This window comes from Polyodon spathula, chromosome 39 (genome assembly GCF_017654505.1).
Source record: "Polyodon spathula isolate WHYD16114869_AA chromosome 39, ASM1765450v1, whole genome shotgun sequence".
NCBI classification, from domain to species: Eukaryota; Metazoa; Chordata; class Actinopteri; order Acipenseriformes; family Polyodontidae; genus Polyodon; species Polyodon spathula.
In genome coordinates, this window is record NC_054572.1 from 1439451 (window position 1) to 1456292 (window position 16842).

General features: G+C 42.1%; 1 protein-coding gene across 2 annotated transcripts in view; it reads left to right on the top strand.

Annotated features, from left to right (window-relative positions):
- Nucleotides 1-3731: 3731 nt before the first annotated feature.
- LOC121304686 (ras association domain-containing protein 5-like) overlaps nucleotides 3732-16842 on the top strand; it is a 38150-nt gene continuing 25039 nt past the window's right edge. The window contains exon 1 of one of the 2 annotated variants that reach the window (XM_041235958.1): nucleotides 3732-4653. In XM_041235958.1, coding sequence (XP_041091892.1) covers nucleotides 3804-4653 — 850 coding nt within the window. In that variant the 5' untranslated portion in view covers nucleotides 3732-3803. Of the gene's footprint in view, nucleotides 4654-10720; nucleotides 10917-16842 lie in introns of those variants that run through there. The other variant, XM_041235959.1, reaches the window with a different exon arrangement.

The window sequence follows — 16842 nt, forward strand, 5'->3', positions numbered from 1 at the left end:
TACAGTGAAATTGTCAACGATTTATCCATCTAGATAACCTTTCATATTTGTTTCACTCCGTACATACACCTCTGGCAGGCTGGTATGCAGGACAGATTAAAGAAGCGCTAGACACGGAGTAGTGTGTCAGATGTCAAAGTGGAGATGAGAATGGGAGACGAAGCCAGTGTGCTTTGAAAACCATTCAACTTAGACAGAACATTTCCACCAAAGGATTTAAAAAATCTGGAATTGATCTGATGCGATCAGAAACCCACAGGCAGGGTTTAAGTAACAGCCAGCATCGTTTATGCCAGACTTGGTAGAAAGTCTGTAACAGAAATGGTTGATTGTTATTGTCGACACGTAGATATTACTGAAGACACTCGCCTTGCAGGGATCTCAAAGACCAAACAAAACAACACGTTAAAATAAATAAGTTCTGCACCATATAAAACTGAGCTGATTTTACCAGGTCTATTAATCAATTTTAAACCATTTCAAAGCAAATTAAAGCATTTTCAGTTTCGGCTTTATATTGTTAAAGTTTTCGTGTGTGGCAATACTGTCCTACAATTACTACACGATACTGTGACCATTGCACTGTGTTATGTTGTGAACCATAGCTAAGTTTTAAAACTGAGAGAATGCAAATGCTTATCGTAAAAGTTTACCGGTTATCTTAAAAAGATGTGCCATATAAGAGCAATAAATACTATAACTGATTAGAAGGCCTTCTTTGTTGTTCTCTAGGTTGCTGCAGTTGTAGGCATTGTAGATGATATAATGAGATACAGATTTTATGAAGTAAACATTTTAAGTAGATGCATAAAAAAGTGGTTCTTAATTGAGGTTCGTGTCAAAGAGCAGACTAACATGACTTGTGTTTTTGTGCAATGTCATGATGCAAAAATAAACTGGGGTTTTGTAGTTGAAAAGAAGCTTTGAAACCACAAGGGGGATTTCAAGGTTGGGCGGGTTGTGATGAAACTGAACTGCTGTCCGCGTTGTGGTTCTAGTTTTGTTTTCAATTGTTTAGTTTTTTTTTGTTTCAACATGGTCTGCAACTCAGCTATTAGTTAGTGGTAAACGACCAGCATACATTAAAATGCCTATTCTGCAAACATGAAAACAAGACTCTTATTGCATAGCAGCTTCACCTGTCCGGGTTTTACTGTGAGCTTGATTAGCCACAGTGTGCAGATAACACAGTCAGGTGTTATTAAACTCATAGTGAAACCAGGAATGGATTACACTGCTATGCACAATGATAAAGTAGGTGTGTTCACTTTCTCTTTATAGTAAAAAAGCAGTCATCAGTATTACTGAATGGACTACAGATTCATATTTTACAGGCCTTTCTCGTCATATGTACCACTGATGAGTAGAGTGTGACTGACGGTCTGTGTTTTTCTGAGTGAATTTGCTACAAATACTGCAGCCGGAGACCAGCCGTGACCTTGCCTTTACACCTACAGTGTGAGTGCAAATACTGCAGCCGGAGACCAGCCGTGACCTTGCCTTTACACCTACAGTGTGAGTGCAAATACTGCAGCCGGAGACCAGCCGTGACCTTGCCTTTACACCTACAGTGTGAGTGCAAATACTGCAGCCGGAGACCAGCCGTGACCTTGCCTTTACACCTACAGTGTGAGTGCAAATACTGCAGCCGGAGACCAGCCGTGACCTTGCCTTTACACCTACAGTGTGAGTGCAAATACTGCAGCCGGAGACCAGCCGTGACCTTGCCTTTACACCTACAGTGTGAGTGCAAATACTGCAGCCGGAGACCAGCCGTGACCTTGCCTTTACACCTACAGTGTGAGTGCAAATACTGCAGCCGGAGACCAGCCGTGACCTTGCCTTTACACCTACAGTGTGAGTGCAAATACTGCAGCCGGAGACCAGCCGTGACCTTGCCTTTACACCTACAGTGTGAGTGCAAATACTGCAGCCGGAGACCAGCCGTGACCTTGCCTTTACACCTACAGTGTGAGTGCAAATACTGCAGCCGGAGACCAGCCATGACCTTGCCTTTACACCTACAGTGTGAGTGATCTAATTACCAGCTCCACATCGCCTTCCTTGTATAAACAATTCATTTAAACTTGCTTTTAGAACATGTTTACTTCTATTTATTCAATGTGTAATGTTTTGAAGTCTTGTAATGTTTGAAGTCAACATATGGGGACATTACAGGGGTGTATTTATACATAAATATACAGGAAAAAAGAACTTGCCAAATATATTGCAATTCAGGGAACAAAAAAATCCCAAAATGAGAAAATACTGCTGTGCTGGCAGGAATACTTGAGTTCAATTTTTGTACACAGCATATGGAAAAAAGCACATAGAAATGCTGGCATGGGCTGAGCTACTGGTATGTGCTATCTATTTACCATCTTTGGTTGCGACTGGGACATTGGGTTTGATACTGGTGTGTCCTACAGCTGGTAGTGGTTACACAAGCAGAAATGAACACAACAATCGTTCTTATTTTTAATGCAGGCAACAATATTGCAATCACTTAGACCTATATAGAGTATTACACTTTCTAAAGGGATTATTGTCAGTATTGAATTATCTAAGTGGTTGTTTTCACATAACCCGAACACATCAGTGAATACAACAGAGCAACTATTTAATAGAGTAGGTCTGTGTAATTATACAATACTAATAGCATGCTGAAAAGAGCTCCAGCCTTGCTGATACCAAGGATCGTCCAATAGAAAGAGAGCTTGATTCACAGAATTAAGACTTTATTTTTCCATGGGCTGAACTTGGAAGATCTTTTAGGATTGGAACGCCACCTCAGAACTGTCTGTGTCTCAGTGCTCTTAGAACACTGTAAGTCACTGCAGCTTTCACACGGAAACATCAGCCTCAGTCCGCCTAGCTATTTCTACCAGGCCACCTGTAGAAGCCAGAAGCTGAAACATTGCAGCTAATTATTGACAGATTAAATCGGAGTTGCGAGCCATTATATTAATTTTACTAAACAATTAATCACAAGCTTTCAAGACCTCAAAGGTCTCTTCTTCAGGTGAATTGTAGATTAAAAACGGGTTATGTTTGTTAAATGTAAACACCAATCTCTCTTTCCTACTTTCACCTGAAGAAGAGATCTCTGTCTTGAAAGCTTCTGATTAATGATTATTCAGTTAGTCCAATAAAAGGTATCACATCTCCTTCTCTTTAGCTAATTATTAAAATGGTTTCAGGTTCTCAATTACTGTTCCTGGTTGTTGTGTATCTCTAGTGATTGATGAGGGTCCAGTCGGGTCCTTGATTCTCCTTGGATATGGAACTGCTCCTTGTTTTGTAATTCTGTGTACTTTATTTAATAAACATATGTGTTATGCGTAGAATCTAAAAGTGCACAACTTTAAAACTTTGACTCTATTATAATTTCACACAATAATGCAAAGTCAGTAAGTTTTATGTGGTTTGCTCCCAATAATACTCTTTGGTGTATCAATGGTGTATTAATTATGCATTGTCGTCATTAATAATAATAATAATAATAATAATAATAATAATAATAATAATAATAATAATAATAATAATATCTAAATAGTCCGGGAGAAGACTGAGCGACCTCAAAGAAGCATAATATTCGAAAGAAAATCCCCTTTCTGGATTTTCAGAATTGTGTTATTTTTTTTGTTTTTTTTTTCTTCCCAGAAACGGGGAACTGATACTTTATCTTTAAGAAGCGCGTCCCCGCTCGCACTAAACTAGAAAGCCCAGAGCCGGCGTCACGCATCCTCGTCTGCTGCCGCTCCAGTTTAATTCACATTTGCAACACAGCGAGGTGATCGGCTATGGCGACTGCCACTGTGGGTCCGAGCCGCTGTCAACATACCCTGGACAAAGACCAAGAGCTATTTCTGGATCGGCTGTCTGCGAGCGAGAGGAGAAATATCTTGAGGAGATCTAATAAAGAGAAGAAACGGACAGTGGCCGCAGCAGCATCTCTGGATCATTTGCATCCTCCTGCAAACACTGTGGCGCAAGGGAACCGGGAAGGCAGTGTAGCGCTACACTCATGCAAAAGAGTCGACGTTGCGGTTAACGACCATGCAAACTCTATTGAATCTGTAGATCTGACAGGGACACGTTCATCCCCGGCCGCTGCGGAAGTGCTATTGAAACAGGATAACAACAGGGTCCAGACAGACGGGGGGCAGCTTAAACCGAACGGAATAGTTTGCAAAAGTGGTGCCGGTGCAAAACGTTTGACACCCTGCACGCAAAACGATCCTAACCCGCAGGTTGTGCCGAAAGGTGCTAAAGAACCGGAATCAGGTTCTGTCATAAGTGGTCAGCAGAACTTTCAGAGGGGCGCCCGGCGATCATCGCAAGTGACTTTACATCAGGCGCTGGATTTCAGCGCTCTGAGTGAAGCAAACGGGTTTAGCGCACACAGCATCAGCAGCAGCAACACTAGCAGTCGTAACAAGATGCCAATCTTAACCCAAGGGAGATCGGGAGTGGTGAAGATGATGCGACACGAGCCGCCGCGGAGGGAGGCATGGTCCATCTTTGGACAGGAGGACCCGAGAGTGAAGAAGGAGAGGGGAGAGGGGCACTGCTTCAGCCTGACCCCTGTCACTCACGACTGGTGTGATGCGTGTAATCGCCAGGTGAGCTGTCAAGCGCTCAGGTGTAAAAGTAAGTACCGGACCTTCTCCGACTCTTCTTGCTTACAGTCCAGCATTAAATACACTGCTTGACCGTGTTTGCCAACTACTGTACAGGGAGTCGGGCGTCATGACCCACCGGCATTGATCGCACTATAGCTTTTAATTGTAATCAGTGTTGTTAATCTTACTGGTTTGCAAAACAAACAAAAAAACAGTAACCAACACAGAAACTGTGTACATGTAAACCTTTTTTTATGAATAAACGAGTACTCACCAGCTGTCTGGAAAAGTTTTGTTCTGGAAAACGTCAGCGCGGTTTTGTTACAGCAAGACTATGTAAAAGTATTGAGTCTTGGTATGTGTGTTTATCCGGGATAAGACCCCACTCCCCATCCACGGCTTTACTATTAGCATAACGATGTGTCAGTAGGTACAGGGTGCTTTGTAACAGAGCTGAGATTAGGCGCAAGCGAGCCTCTAATTAAACCGTAATGCAAAGAGCCGGCTCGTTTGCTTTGCACCCCTGGTTTTAGACAGCTTTTAACATCGTCTCATGTCACCGACAGTAGTGTGTAACTGCAGTGTCAGACAACGCTGCCCATGACACTGTTATAGTCTTCTGCACATACACCGCTAAGCATACTGGGAACAAGAAGAGAGAAACGCATTTGTGGGTTGTAATGTGGAAGTGTTCTTCAGTCATCAGCTCTAAATCAAAGGTTTATAGATCAAACGTTAGGACCTAAAATCTATTTTTTAAAACTATGATACATTTACAATAAAAAAATATACTGGAATAAGTATTTGGTCAAATCAAGGTTTAGGATTTTTTTTTTTTTTTTTTTAGGATTGTTATTATTATTATTTTGTGTTTCAGTTAGTGTTACATGTTCATAGGAGAAAGAAGGATTCTGTGCTCACCATGAGAGAATTGGGCAGTAGAAAAGGTGCTGAAGTTGTGTAACATAAGAAAGGTTTGGGAAGAGAACAGGGTGTTTGGTCTGTCAAGGTCAGGCTGTCGTAGTGCCCCTCTCCCCGCTTGACCCTCCTCAGAAGTAGAAGACCAGGTCTGAGCAGTGAAGACGTAGCTTCAGTGAAACGAGTTCCAGTGGTCGGACTCTCATTCTGGTCCTGAACCGACATCTTGCATTGAAATAATAGTTAAGCCTCCAGAAGTCAATGCACACATTCCTCCAAGCGGGATTCAGGCCCGCTCCCAGAAAGGGCAGTCAGTGTCCCAGGTAGATCGTCCATAACGTCAATCGTACATTCTATAAAACTAGAAGAAGCTAATGCAAGAGCACCTTGGCTAATTCCTTCATCGGTGATAACACCCAGAGGCACATGAAGGCAAAGCAGTGATGAAGATCTCATTACCATTTGCCTCCCTGATTAAACTTCAAGTTTCACTTCAACCAGTGTCCCTAGGCACATGACATTAACATCATTCATCTCTGTTGGCCGTGCTAGCACAGTAGTGGCAGACTAATTCTAAACTGGAGAGTATAAACTAGATTCTAAAATTGATTGTATTAAGGGGGCTGCTGTTTGAACTTTTTAATGAAATAACTCTCTTAGTAGTGTGCGCTTTGTTCATTGCACAGCAGTTCATCTTTATCAAGTAAGACTGCTGTGACCCGATCCTGAGAGAGAGAGAGAGAGAGAGAGAGAGAGAGAGAGAGAGAGACTGCTGCAGCAAAACTGCAGAGGAAGGATAATTTATGATCTCATTTGAAGCAGCTCGCTAGACCAAGGCAGTTCACGATTGCCGTTTAACTTGGAAGGCATTTCAAAGACACTGAAGTAACCCTTTGCAGCAGGGACAATAAGCAGCATTGTTGTAACCCTGAATCTTTAAAGCAGAACGCTGTGCTGCACATGGTACCGATAGTATAATAGTTTAGTGCCTGTTGTGTTCAATATCTCTGCTTCAGCAATAGAACTACAGTTCATAAAGTAACGCTTTGTTTGTAATACATGTTTCATCAATATGCAATTAACCATTTGCTTTCGTTACATGTTAATAAACCGTCAGTAGAGATGCCCTGCATGTGTGTACCTATCATTAGACTGCCATTTGAGCGCAAGTTTCATGTGTGTGTTGAGTGTGTTTTTGAGACTTGGTAGTTTCCTGCGCCAATAGAAACAATGCCATACAATGGCTGGTTTAAATGCATGTAAACTACAAGCTGGAATGCTAACGGCACCAGAGGAAAGTTCAAAATGCAATCCAGCTAAAAAAAACGAAGAAATCCAAGTTTGAGTGAGTTAGTATGCTTTAATTCTAATGAGGTATTAAGTGACTCACCAGTTTTAGGACCTGTCTACCCGATTCAATTTGGCTTCACCCTGTATGGAATATGTTCTGGGTCTCTTGGTTATGAATGGTATCGCTTACTTAAGCCTTGTTGTGGATCGGATCCACCCAGCAATGCTGTACACTGGTGAAGAAAGTGAATTGTGTGAAATATTACCGACTGGGAATTCATACGACACCTTCCAGCAGCTTGTGCAGTCAGGGGCATGTCGTGACAAGGCTTGATAAAGTGGCCAGGCTGTGTGTGTTCTTTAGAATAATCAAAGTCTTCAAACCGACCACAGGAGTTGTCTTTCTGGCAGAGAAGCCGTCTGCAATCCTATTTTAAACACTGGCGGTGGGATTTGGGCACACAAACACGAGCAACGCAAACCTGTAACAATTTGACAGCCCCCAGTTAAGTACTGGTTTGTGAAGGCTTTATGTTGTGTGGTTTAGTAAACCGAGGAATTGTAAACCATTTGTGTTTTTTCGGAATCATAATTTTAGAACAGCAGCTGAGTTTTGGCTGATCGTTATCTTGTGAGTGATCAAAGCTGTGCTGTACAGTACTGTAGGTTGTGATTGATCAAGGGTGTGTTGTACTGTAGGTTGTGATTGATCAAGGCTGTGCTGTACTGTAGGTTGTGATTGATCAAGGCTGTGCTGTACAGTACTGTATGTTATTGATCAAGGCTGTGCTGTACTGTAGGGTGTGATTGATCAAGGCTGTGCTGTACTGTAGGTTGTGATTGATCAAGGCTGTGCTGTACTGTAGGTTGTGATTGATCAAGGCTGTGCTGTACAGTACTGTATGTTATTGATCAAGGCTGTACAGTACTGTAGGGTGTGATTGATCAAGGCTGTGCTGTACTGTAGGTTGTGATTGATCAAGGCTGTGCTGTACTGTAGGATGTGATTGATCAAGGCTGTGTTGTACAGTATGGTAGGGTACATCCTGGTCACTGCAGTGGAAAGGCCCTTCTATGATCTGTTGGCCTCCACCCCTGGTATCCATCTGAAAAAGATGTTTGTCTAAGCGCCATTTATATTATTGATGATTGGGAGGTCTATTTTAATTAACTAATGCCACCTCCTTTAAAGAGAGACTTTGTATCATCTTCGCTTTCAGAATATTTCATATTTTATTTGTTAATATCCTGTTACAAGTGTCAAGAATTCGCTCGCTTTTCATCCTTTTTCTTTTACTTGTACTACATAATGGTTTTGTATTATTTTGCTCATGTTTTCTTAATAGTTTATTGTACTTTCAGTGGAGTCTGTTGCATTGCACTTCACAAATACTGTGGTTTTTGAAGTCTCGCAGTTTTATTTCTCTCTTATTATTGCTCAAAAGTCACAGTCTTGAAGCCAGGAGTGGCTGGCACCTTTTATAGTATTGACTTTGGCATTCAGATTTTGTGGAGGTCATAGAGTAAATGAACTCTGTGTGTTCATACTCTACTGCCAACAAAATGGTAGCTTCATATCCAAAAGAAAGTGCAAACCGGACTCCCAAGATACCTTTTCACAGTCCGAATTTCTTTCCATAAAGTACAGACAGTGTTCCCTTGAGTTGTGTCTTTATTTCTGTTGAAACGGAAGTTAGGAGTCTCTCCTTGTTATAACATTCCCGCAATGGAACAAGTAAGCAAAGAAAACGTTTCCAGGGCATTGGGACTGTATTGTTCGTCTCTCTCTCTGTATACCTTTCCAGTGTCTGCAAACATAATATTCACTTTTTAATGTTCTTGAATTAACTAGCTGGGGAAATAATGGAATTTACCGAAGAATCCCCTGATCACAGTTCCTAGTATTCATTGTGTCAGTGAAGCCTGCACACTGACAGTGCTGAGAAGTAGCTGGAACACTATCAGAGACGCTTGCCAAGAGCTAATGGCTGGGAGTCGTCTATTCACTCACACCCCAGTGGAAGACAGCTGGTCAGCGATAGGTGAAACTGGGAGCTTTCTGTCTGCCAGTGTAAAATAAAGTGAAGTGCATTTGTCCTCCTTGTCGTCCTCACTCCGGCTGTGCAAGGGCCAGGTGGAAGTGCAGTTGCTGGCATATATGATATGTCAAGTGCTGATTTTAAGTATGTCTCAATCCTAAAATTCTTGATGATGCTAAACTTTTGGCAGGTACTCTGCTCAGTGTAGTGAGCCTTACAGGGCGTCCTAGAAATCCCTCCAGGAGTGCTTCTTGATATCCTGAGATTATCCCCCCTTTACACACACCAAAGGAATGCTGCAAACACTCCTCAAAGCAATGATCTGGCGTTGAATAACCATGCAACAAAACTGGAATAGTGTTTGCATGTCAGGACCCATTCACTAGACACGCCTAAGATTCATTCCATTTTGATTAGGCAAGGGGATTATATGTCGTAACGTTTGTTTGAATGGCCTCGCCTTGATTCCTGATGCCGTTTATGATTGACTGCACCCTCTAGACCTTGAATAAGGTAACCACTTACTCATCAGGGTTGCAACCGAGTGAATGTAAAGATGTTTTGCATTGGAACATGTCAATTCAAGCAGCATTAATCCAAGTCGTTTAAGTGGCGTTCTAAAGCTATGACTTTGCAAAACGTCATTTTGAAGTAAAATAACATTTAGAAAGTGGGACTGGAGGTTTTTAGCTTGTCTTTTTGTTCTGTCGTGGATTGACGCCTCTGTAATTCTCGGCTGTGTGCGGTGCTTCTCAGCTCATGAAGCTGCAGAATAGAAACCGTTCCGTGCTCTCCCAGCTTTCAGAAAGCTTGTCCCGAGTGCAGCCAGACACAGCTAGAGACGTCGGGGTTGGCGGGAGTTCCAAGGACGCTGGTTATCACCTTAGTTACAGTCCTCACGTTTTAAGATGTTTAATAGCCGGTATTTGGAAATGGTCCCTAAATAAGCTGCTCTCCACAGGGAACGTCATTCAATTAGGCAAAACAGTTCCCTAATACGGAAGTAGGGAACGCGGGAATGCGGACGGGTGCAGTCATTGATTGGGAGTGCCTGGCATGGAATGTGGCAAGCTGTCTCCCAAATGGGCTTTCCCAAGGGCTTTTACAGGCTCAAGCATCTCCGAATTGTCCTAGCTGTTTCTGTGGCGTTGAGATACAGGTTGAGCCTGAATGAACTCAGTGTACTAAAGGCTTCTATTGAGTCTCTAAATCAAGAGCTAGCATCTACTAACTTCTGCTTTTATCAATACCAATTTAAAGGAACTCCCTTCAGGACTGGGATCACTAAGAATGTGAAAACACACAGACACACACACAGTTTGAGTGCATTTACAGTATTAACATCGGCTGTCAGAATAGTGCAGTCCTCCTTTAACTATAGAAATCCCACTGGTGTTTTTCACTGAGTCTGGGTGATTTGTTAACATCACCAAATGCAATGCAAGTACAGTGGAAACAGGTGTGTAAATGAGTGCATGTTTGTTTTTTTTTAGTTTAATACAGCACGATAGTTAAAGGGTTACCCAGTAGAAAGAATGGCATTGTTTTATTTTCTAAAATCGTGAGAAAATGATTGAGAGTCACAATGATCTCCCGTGCACTGACGTTCTGAAAGGTGGATACAAGGGAGATCAGATTTAAGGAGTCAATAAAAGTGTGCAGCAGTGTACGTGGCAATTCAATGCATACAGGATCAGAGGGAGCATGCAGTGCTTATCCAGCGATGGAGGATGCAGCTTTTTCTGCTAGCACACCACACTGTAGTGCTAGTGACTGTGGTGAGGTGTAGTCTAGTGTTGTGCAGTCTAGTGCTGTGCAGGCAGGGTATTTGCAGGATGCAGATAGCTGAGACGAGGCTATTGATCTTCTCGTGCTGCAAGCATGACACCGGAGAGGCAGGCAGAGGTTCGCACCACTGCCTGCTTCGGGAACGTCTCCAAGAGGTTCAGCAAGTTATTCCGACACTTTCCCAAATCCAGATCCTGGTCTGAAGGCCTGAAGCTCATCCGGAGATCGAGCAGCATTGGATCCCTGTCTCTCTCAGGTAGGAGCGGGAATAGAGAGGAGTGTGTGTGTGTGTGTGTGTGATTCCCTGCTGCACGTGCAGAAGGCAGGAGAAGGGGTGGGTGGATTTCAAATTAGCCTTGTCTCTGGCGTATTGCAGTTACATTTGACAGCGTTCTCGCTATAAAATCCTGTGCTGTTCTTCTTCAGGTATTCAGCGGGGCTGAGAGGCACGCTGCTCCGGCAATGCTGTTGTTTATGCTGTTCAGGCATGAAAAGGCATTCATTGATTTGTAATCTCTTGAAAAGGCTCTCTGAATTGAATGGGTAATTAAACAGTGGCACAGTAAGCCTGGCTGTGTTCTGTTGGTCTCCATGTTCCTCCATATTCCTCAACGCGGAATGCATCTTTTCTGATTCATTGTATTATAGCTGTTGCAATTCCCTGTTGGGTATCATGTGTGGAAGACAAAAGGGGATGCATTTCTACATAGATCTAGTTCATAGTCACCTTGATGAAAACGCTGCACATTGATATGTCAGATATTATGGCTTGCAAACCTAATGTAGAAAATGCTGTATGAAATGTACATAAAACCACTTCTTAAAGACCTTCGCTAAGTGTTGTATTAGGGGATGTTGTGTTGTACTGTAAATTCTACCATTTTATGTTTTATGCATGGAAAGACAAGCCACTATCCCATAATAAACTGCCATAAGAACCAGGTTACAAAATAGTTTTTAAAATGCAATCTAGGTCACTTTGCATCTATTTTGAGAAGGGTAAAAAATGATAAGCAGCTACATCTTAATACACTCCTTCTTGGTTATATTACTGTATGGTGAATGCTTTGTTGAGTGCAGTCATTTAGACTAAATCATTTTAAACAGTGTCATGACCCAGTTCTTGTTTGCCCTTTTGAAGACTCTGCTGTATCTGTTGTTCCTAGCTAATGGAACCACTCCATAAATCTCACTTCAGAAAGTAAGGCATGCAAGCAGAGTTTTCTTTGGCGATCTCATTTTTTTTTAACTACAAGTTTGCTTCAACATGTGATTCTTTTCCAAAACTGCACATCTGGGACCTGCATGGTAAACCAGTTAGATTTATGGATAGTATACCTGGTTTATGCTAGTTTCATTAACAAGAGATGGGGGTGCGGGACATGTGAAAAACTAAATATTCAATATTTTCATTTGTTTTAATAATTCATCAAATGATGACATGCTTACTTTTTGTTACACACACACACACACACACACACACACACACACACACACACACACACACGCTACCAGTAATAAGTACCATTGGTATACCTCTCATGCATGCTACTCTGTTGCACGTAAGGGAGAAATCTAACTAATTAAACAATCTATTCACCTGACCACGCTTTCCAGTAAGAGGCAGAGCATTAATTGGAAGTGGAGACATTGAATTCCAGTGTGGTGCTAACAGTAGCAGAGCTAACTGTTCGAAGTGTTAGACTATGAACAGGATAGTACTGCAACTCGCAAAAAACAAAATAACAAAACAAACCCCTGAATAGCTGTGATTAAGTCCCCAATGGTGTCTTTATCAGACAGCAACTCTGCAATATTCATTGTACTGTTTAATTGCCACCCTGTTCATGATGGAGTTATGACTCATTGGTACTGTATCTTTCTGCGAATGACTGATTCCTTCAGATACAGCAGATGAGGGGTGCCTGACAGGAGTGAGTGGACACACTGATGCCTTTTAGATAATTACCTTTTATTAGCTTTGCATGTAAATGCAAGGTGTGAGAGTCAAACCACGTCCCTCGATTTATTCAGTCAAATTAGGTGGGATCTCTTCTGTGTTCCCATGAAACTGAAGGGTGCTTCTGCAGTATAATATAGCACTTGTACAATTCACTGCCTGCATGGACTAACCAGGGATTATGGAACTGTGTAATCTAGAAGGAGCACTGTACCTATCTATTTCTTTATATGGAATAGCTTTTAAAGGCGGCTGCATACCGCTTCGGATCCATTACAAAATCAATGCATCGCTCCGCTGTGTTCATTACAGAGTGGGTGTGTGAGATACAATAAGGATTTGTATTGGTGTTCGTTGTGCAGTACATTCAGAGAGAGAACTGGACCCAGTGTGCCCGGGCCTTTAGACTGAGTGTCAAATCTGTTAGGGTTAAATTTACAGTTACTGGAGGAATTGTGGGACTGGGGAGGGGATTAAAAAAAAAAAAAACTCTGAGCCGAGGTGCAGTGCAGACGATTCCCTGAAGATGAAAGTTAAAATGTGAAGTGGTGGTGGACTCCTTTAAATAACAGATGATGCCGGGAGTGACTCTCGTTCCCTCTCCCCAGCCTCAATGTATTGATCGAATGGAATCAGTGACACATGAAGCAGCTGAGCGCATATCTGCTGAAGGTTGTTCAAGACCAAGGACATTGTGATTTCTCTCATATCGGTTTGTCTGTGTGTCTCAGGCAGTGTGTGAGAGAGGGTGTGTGTCCAGTGAAGTTTCAATTATTTTGTCGAGCTGAACAATGAGAAATGAAGTTGTGTAATTTAAAGAAAGGAACTCCTTTATTGATTATACGTGACAGAACAAGACAACTTCTTTTTTTTTAACATATATTTTGGTAAATGGAACTTTACAGTCCTGTCAGCACTTAAAGAACTGTAAATGGTGCTGAGATACCAGTTACTTGAGGTGCCACCGGGACTGGAAGGGTGAAATAGGAGACAAGAATGAAAGGTAGCATAAGGATTAAAAACAAACCATAATGTATCCTTGAGAAAAGCAGGCTGATGCTCTGCACTGTGACACAATTACCTGCTAGAAGATTAGAGATGAACAAGCTTTCCCCGGGGTTACTACGATCGGCTTAGCAAGCAGGAAAGCTCTTTTCACACTGAACATGAAGTCATGGATTTATGGTTTAAATAGCATTTGCCTTGACTGTCCCATTGTACATTAGAACCAGATCTGCTTTTGATAACGTATGCAAATTTAAAAAAGGCTCAAGTAAAGACTGAATCACCTGGTTAGAACTAGGCTGTTCACTGCTGAGATGAATAATTGAGGCCCTGCAGTGGAATGAGTTGCACAAGAGAGCACCACTTTACTAGCTTTTTCTTGTTCCCAGCACTCCTCTGTCTCTCTCTCTCTTTCTCTCTCTCTCTCTCTCATATTTCTACAGATCTAAAAGAAAAGCAGTTTTATATTTGAATATATAATTAAAGAGTAAGCGATTGCTTCCAACTGCTGCAGCCTGCAGGCGTACAGTCTTGGCGTCAGAACAGTGTGCTTCGCACGGGACAATGAGCCTCTGTCAGGCTGTACTGAGTGTGGCTGTGATAATGACCCTTTAAGAGCTGTCTTCAAACTTTGCTGGTGGGATGTAGTGACCATATGGTTCTGTTCACCGGCACAGTTTAGGATTGTTCAATAAGCAAGTCATTCTGGTACTTGTAGTCCTGCGTCCCTACTCGCACTACAGCAGTGTTGTGTGCAGCAGTGTGATGTATTTGAGGCAGCCCCCATGTGAGTGTGTGGAAAGCACAGGATCAACCCTGCTTAGCTGTAAAAGTCATATGGAAAGGTCAACATTTCTGACCACACTGTGAGGTCACAGAACATGCTGGGGAGTTCCACAAGCTCAGGAGAGAAACTTTGTACGTGCGGTCGCTCGACACTAGCCGTCTTCCTGCAAACAATAGGACAGTATTGAAACATTTACTGGGAGCTTGTGCATCTCCTGGAGAGACCGGGATTGTGGTTCAGGCAATTTAAGTGTAAGATAGAGTTCTGTATTGCTTTTAAACTCGGAAGCTTGCCAAGTTCAGCCACCCAACTGTGTGTATATACTGTGCACACTAAGAAACAGCTTTCAGCTATCAGACGTCTTTTCGGGAGCGCTGGAGAAGCGTTCATTGCTTTTGAACAAATAGCCATACTTGAATGTTTCACAGTCAGCCTTTTTGGAAACAGGAAGTAAGAAAACCTGAGGTCTCTGTGGGAGAGAATGACTTCTCACATTCTTGTTTCCATTTGATTAACCCTGTCTCTCCCTGCCCTCCCTAGTCCACACAGCCTGGACTCTCACTGCCAGGGATTCTCTGCGTGTGCAGGACCCTGGCCAGCCTCGTGTGTGTATTTAACTTTTTTTTTTTTTTTTTGAATCTATAAAACAGACTTGTAAAAATCTATAATAAAGGAACTGCTTTGTAGTCTGGTTGCAGTTCTGAAGCCCGGGGTTCAAATCCAGCACTGTTCACAAGTGAAGCAAGTTTCACTTGTGGACAGTATTCCATATACCATATGCACCTCACACTATGACACTGTTGGCACCTGGACCTGTTTTTTTAGTTTACAACCTGAAATGAAAAGGTTGGGGTTGGTAGGGGGTGGGGTGGGGTTGCCCATACCTTTTAATCATCAATGAAGTACCCTAAGATAGGTTACATGCATAGTCTTTAATGTCTCTCTGTATGTCATTTAGGAGAATTGTCAGCATTTTTGAGAGTGCATGTGTTTTTAAAACAAGAAAAATAAAAACACAACAGGGGCTCTGTGCTAATTCAGGCAGAGGAGAGGGTTGAATTCCTTTGACGCGACAGGGGTGACAGAGTTCTTGACATGATTCTTTCTAGATTACTAATTTGAAATCTATGCAGGAAGAATTACCCATACAGCAAACTTTGAAACTGAGAATTGGATCCGTCGCCCAGCTGTAACAGTAGTATTTGTTGGAATTCATTGCTAAGCGTTTAAGGTTCAAATTTCTTTATCAAGCTTGTTTCTGTGGTCGGTCAGAAAAGTCCCCCGTGTTCCAAGCGGCACGTGAACTGAAATTTTAGTTTTGTTTTTTTTTTCCTTAAGAACTAAGCAGTTGTTTTTGTTCTGTTAGATTCAGCTCCCTGGAGATTCCCTTGACTCATACTCGGACATTTTGTAATCTGACAGGCCTTGTTTTTACTGTAACTTTCCAGACTGTCATTCCACTCCTTTATGAAGAGGAAATCCCTGACTTTTTGGGAAGCTGCTCCCAACTTCCCAGTCCTTAAGGATTTTTTTACTCCAGATGGAGAGATCTGGGAAAAAAAAGAATTCTGTGTATGTTGCAGTTCTGCATACACTAGCCGTCACTAATGTGGGTTATCTGGAATGTGTAATTAGGCACACTCTTTATGGTACGGTAATAGAAATACAAATGTGTATAATTGCATGGCGCTTGGGAGCGAAGCTGTGACACATTTAAATACATTAGGTGGGGTTTTGTGTTGGTCTTCGTTTTTGTAGTGCTAATGAATGTGTTTTGTTAAGTAATGCATTCAGATTGCTTTAGATGCACTTACAGTCCTGGCACAATGTACTTGCACGCTGGCACCTGTGGAAATGCACTTTTAAAGTGTCAGTTTTTACTTGACGATCGCTGATGATTGCGAGTTTGCAAGTCGCGTTTCACATGAAGGAAAGGATGTAATTGTTATGGGGCGAATGACAATTACTTGAATTATTCCCAATTCTATTATATGTGCCTTTAAATGTAATTATATATATATATATATATAAATATCTCTCATTCTGCCTTTACTTGTGAGTTAGCTTGTCTGGAGAATCCTCAGTGTCAGATCTGAAAAGCCTCCCTCCTGCTAAGTCAGATACACTACCAGTATTAGTTCAGTTACAGGCGGGGGAAGGCCCAGGGAGCGAACACATATTACATTAATGGGTTTGATTGATGACAGCGGTTTTGTTACTTGTTGATTATTTCCTGTAATAACCGTTTAGAAGCAATTGCTTTGTGTGTGTGTGTGTGTGTGTGCTATCACTGTTGAGACAACAGAGGGGATTAGAGGTCATGTCAGCCTAAAGACTTCCTGCTTTCTTCAATGTCAATAATATCCTTGATCTTGTTCTGACCCCTGTCTTAATCATAGAATACAGGGATACAGAGCGTTTCCATCTGGC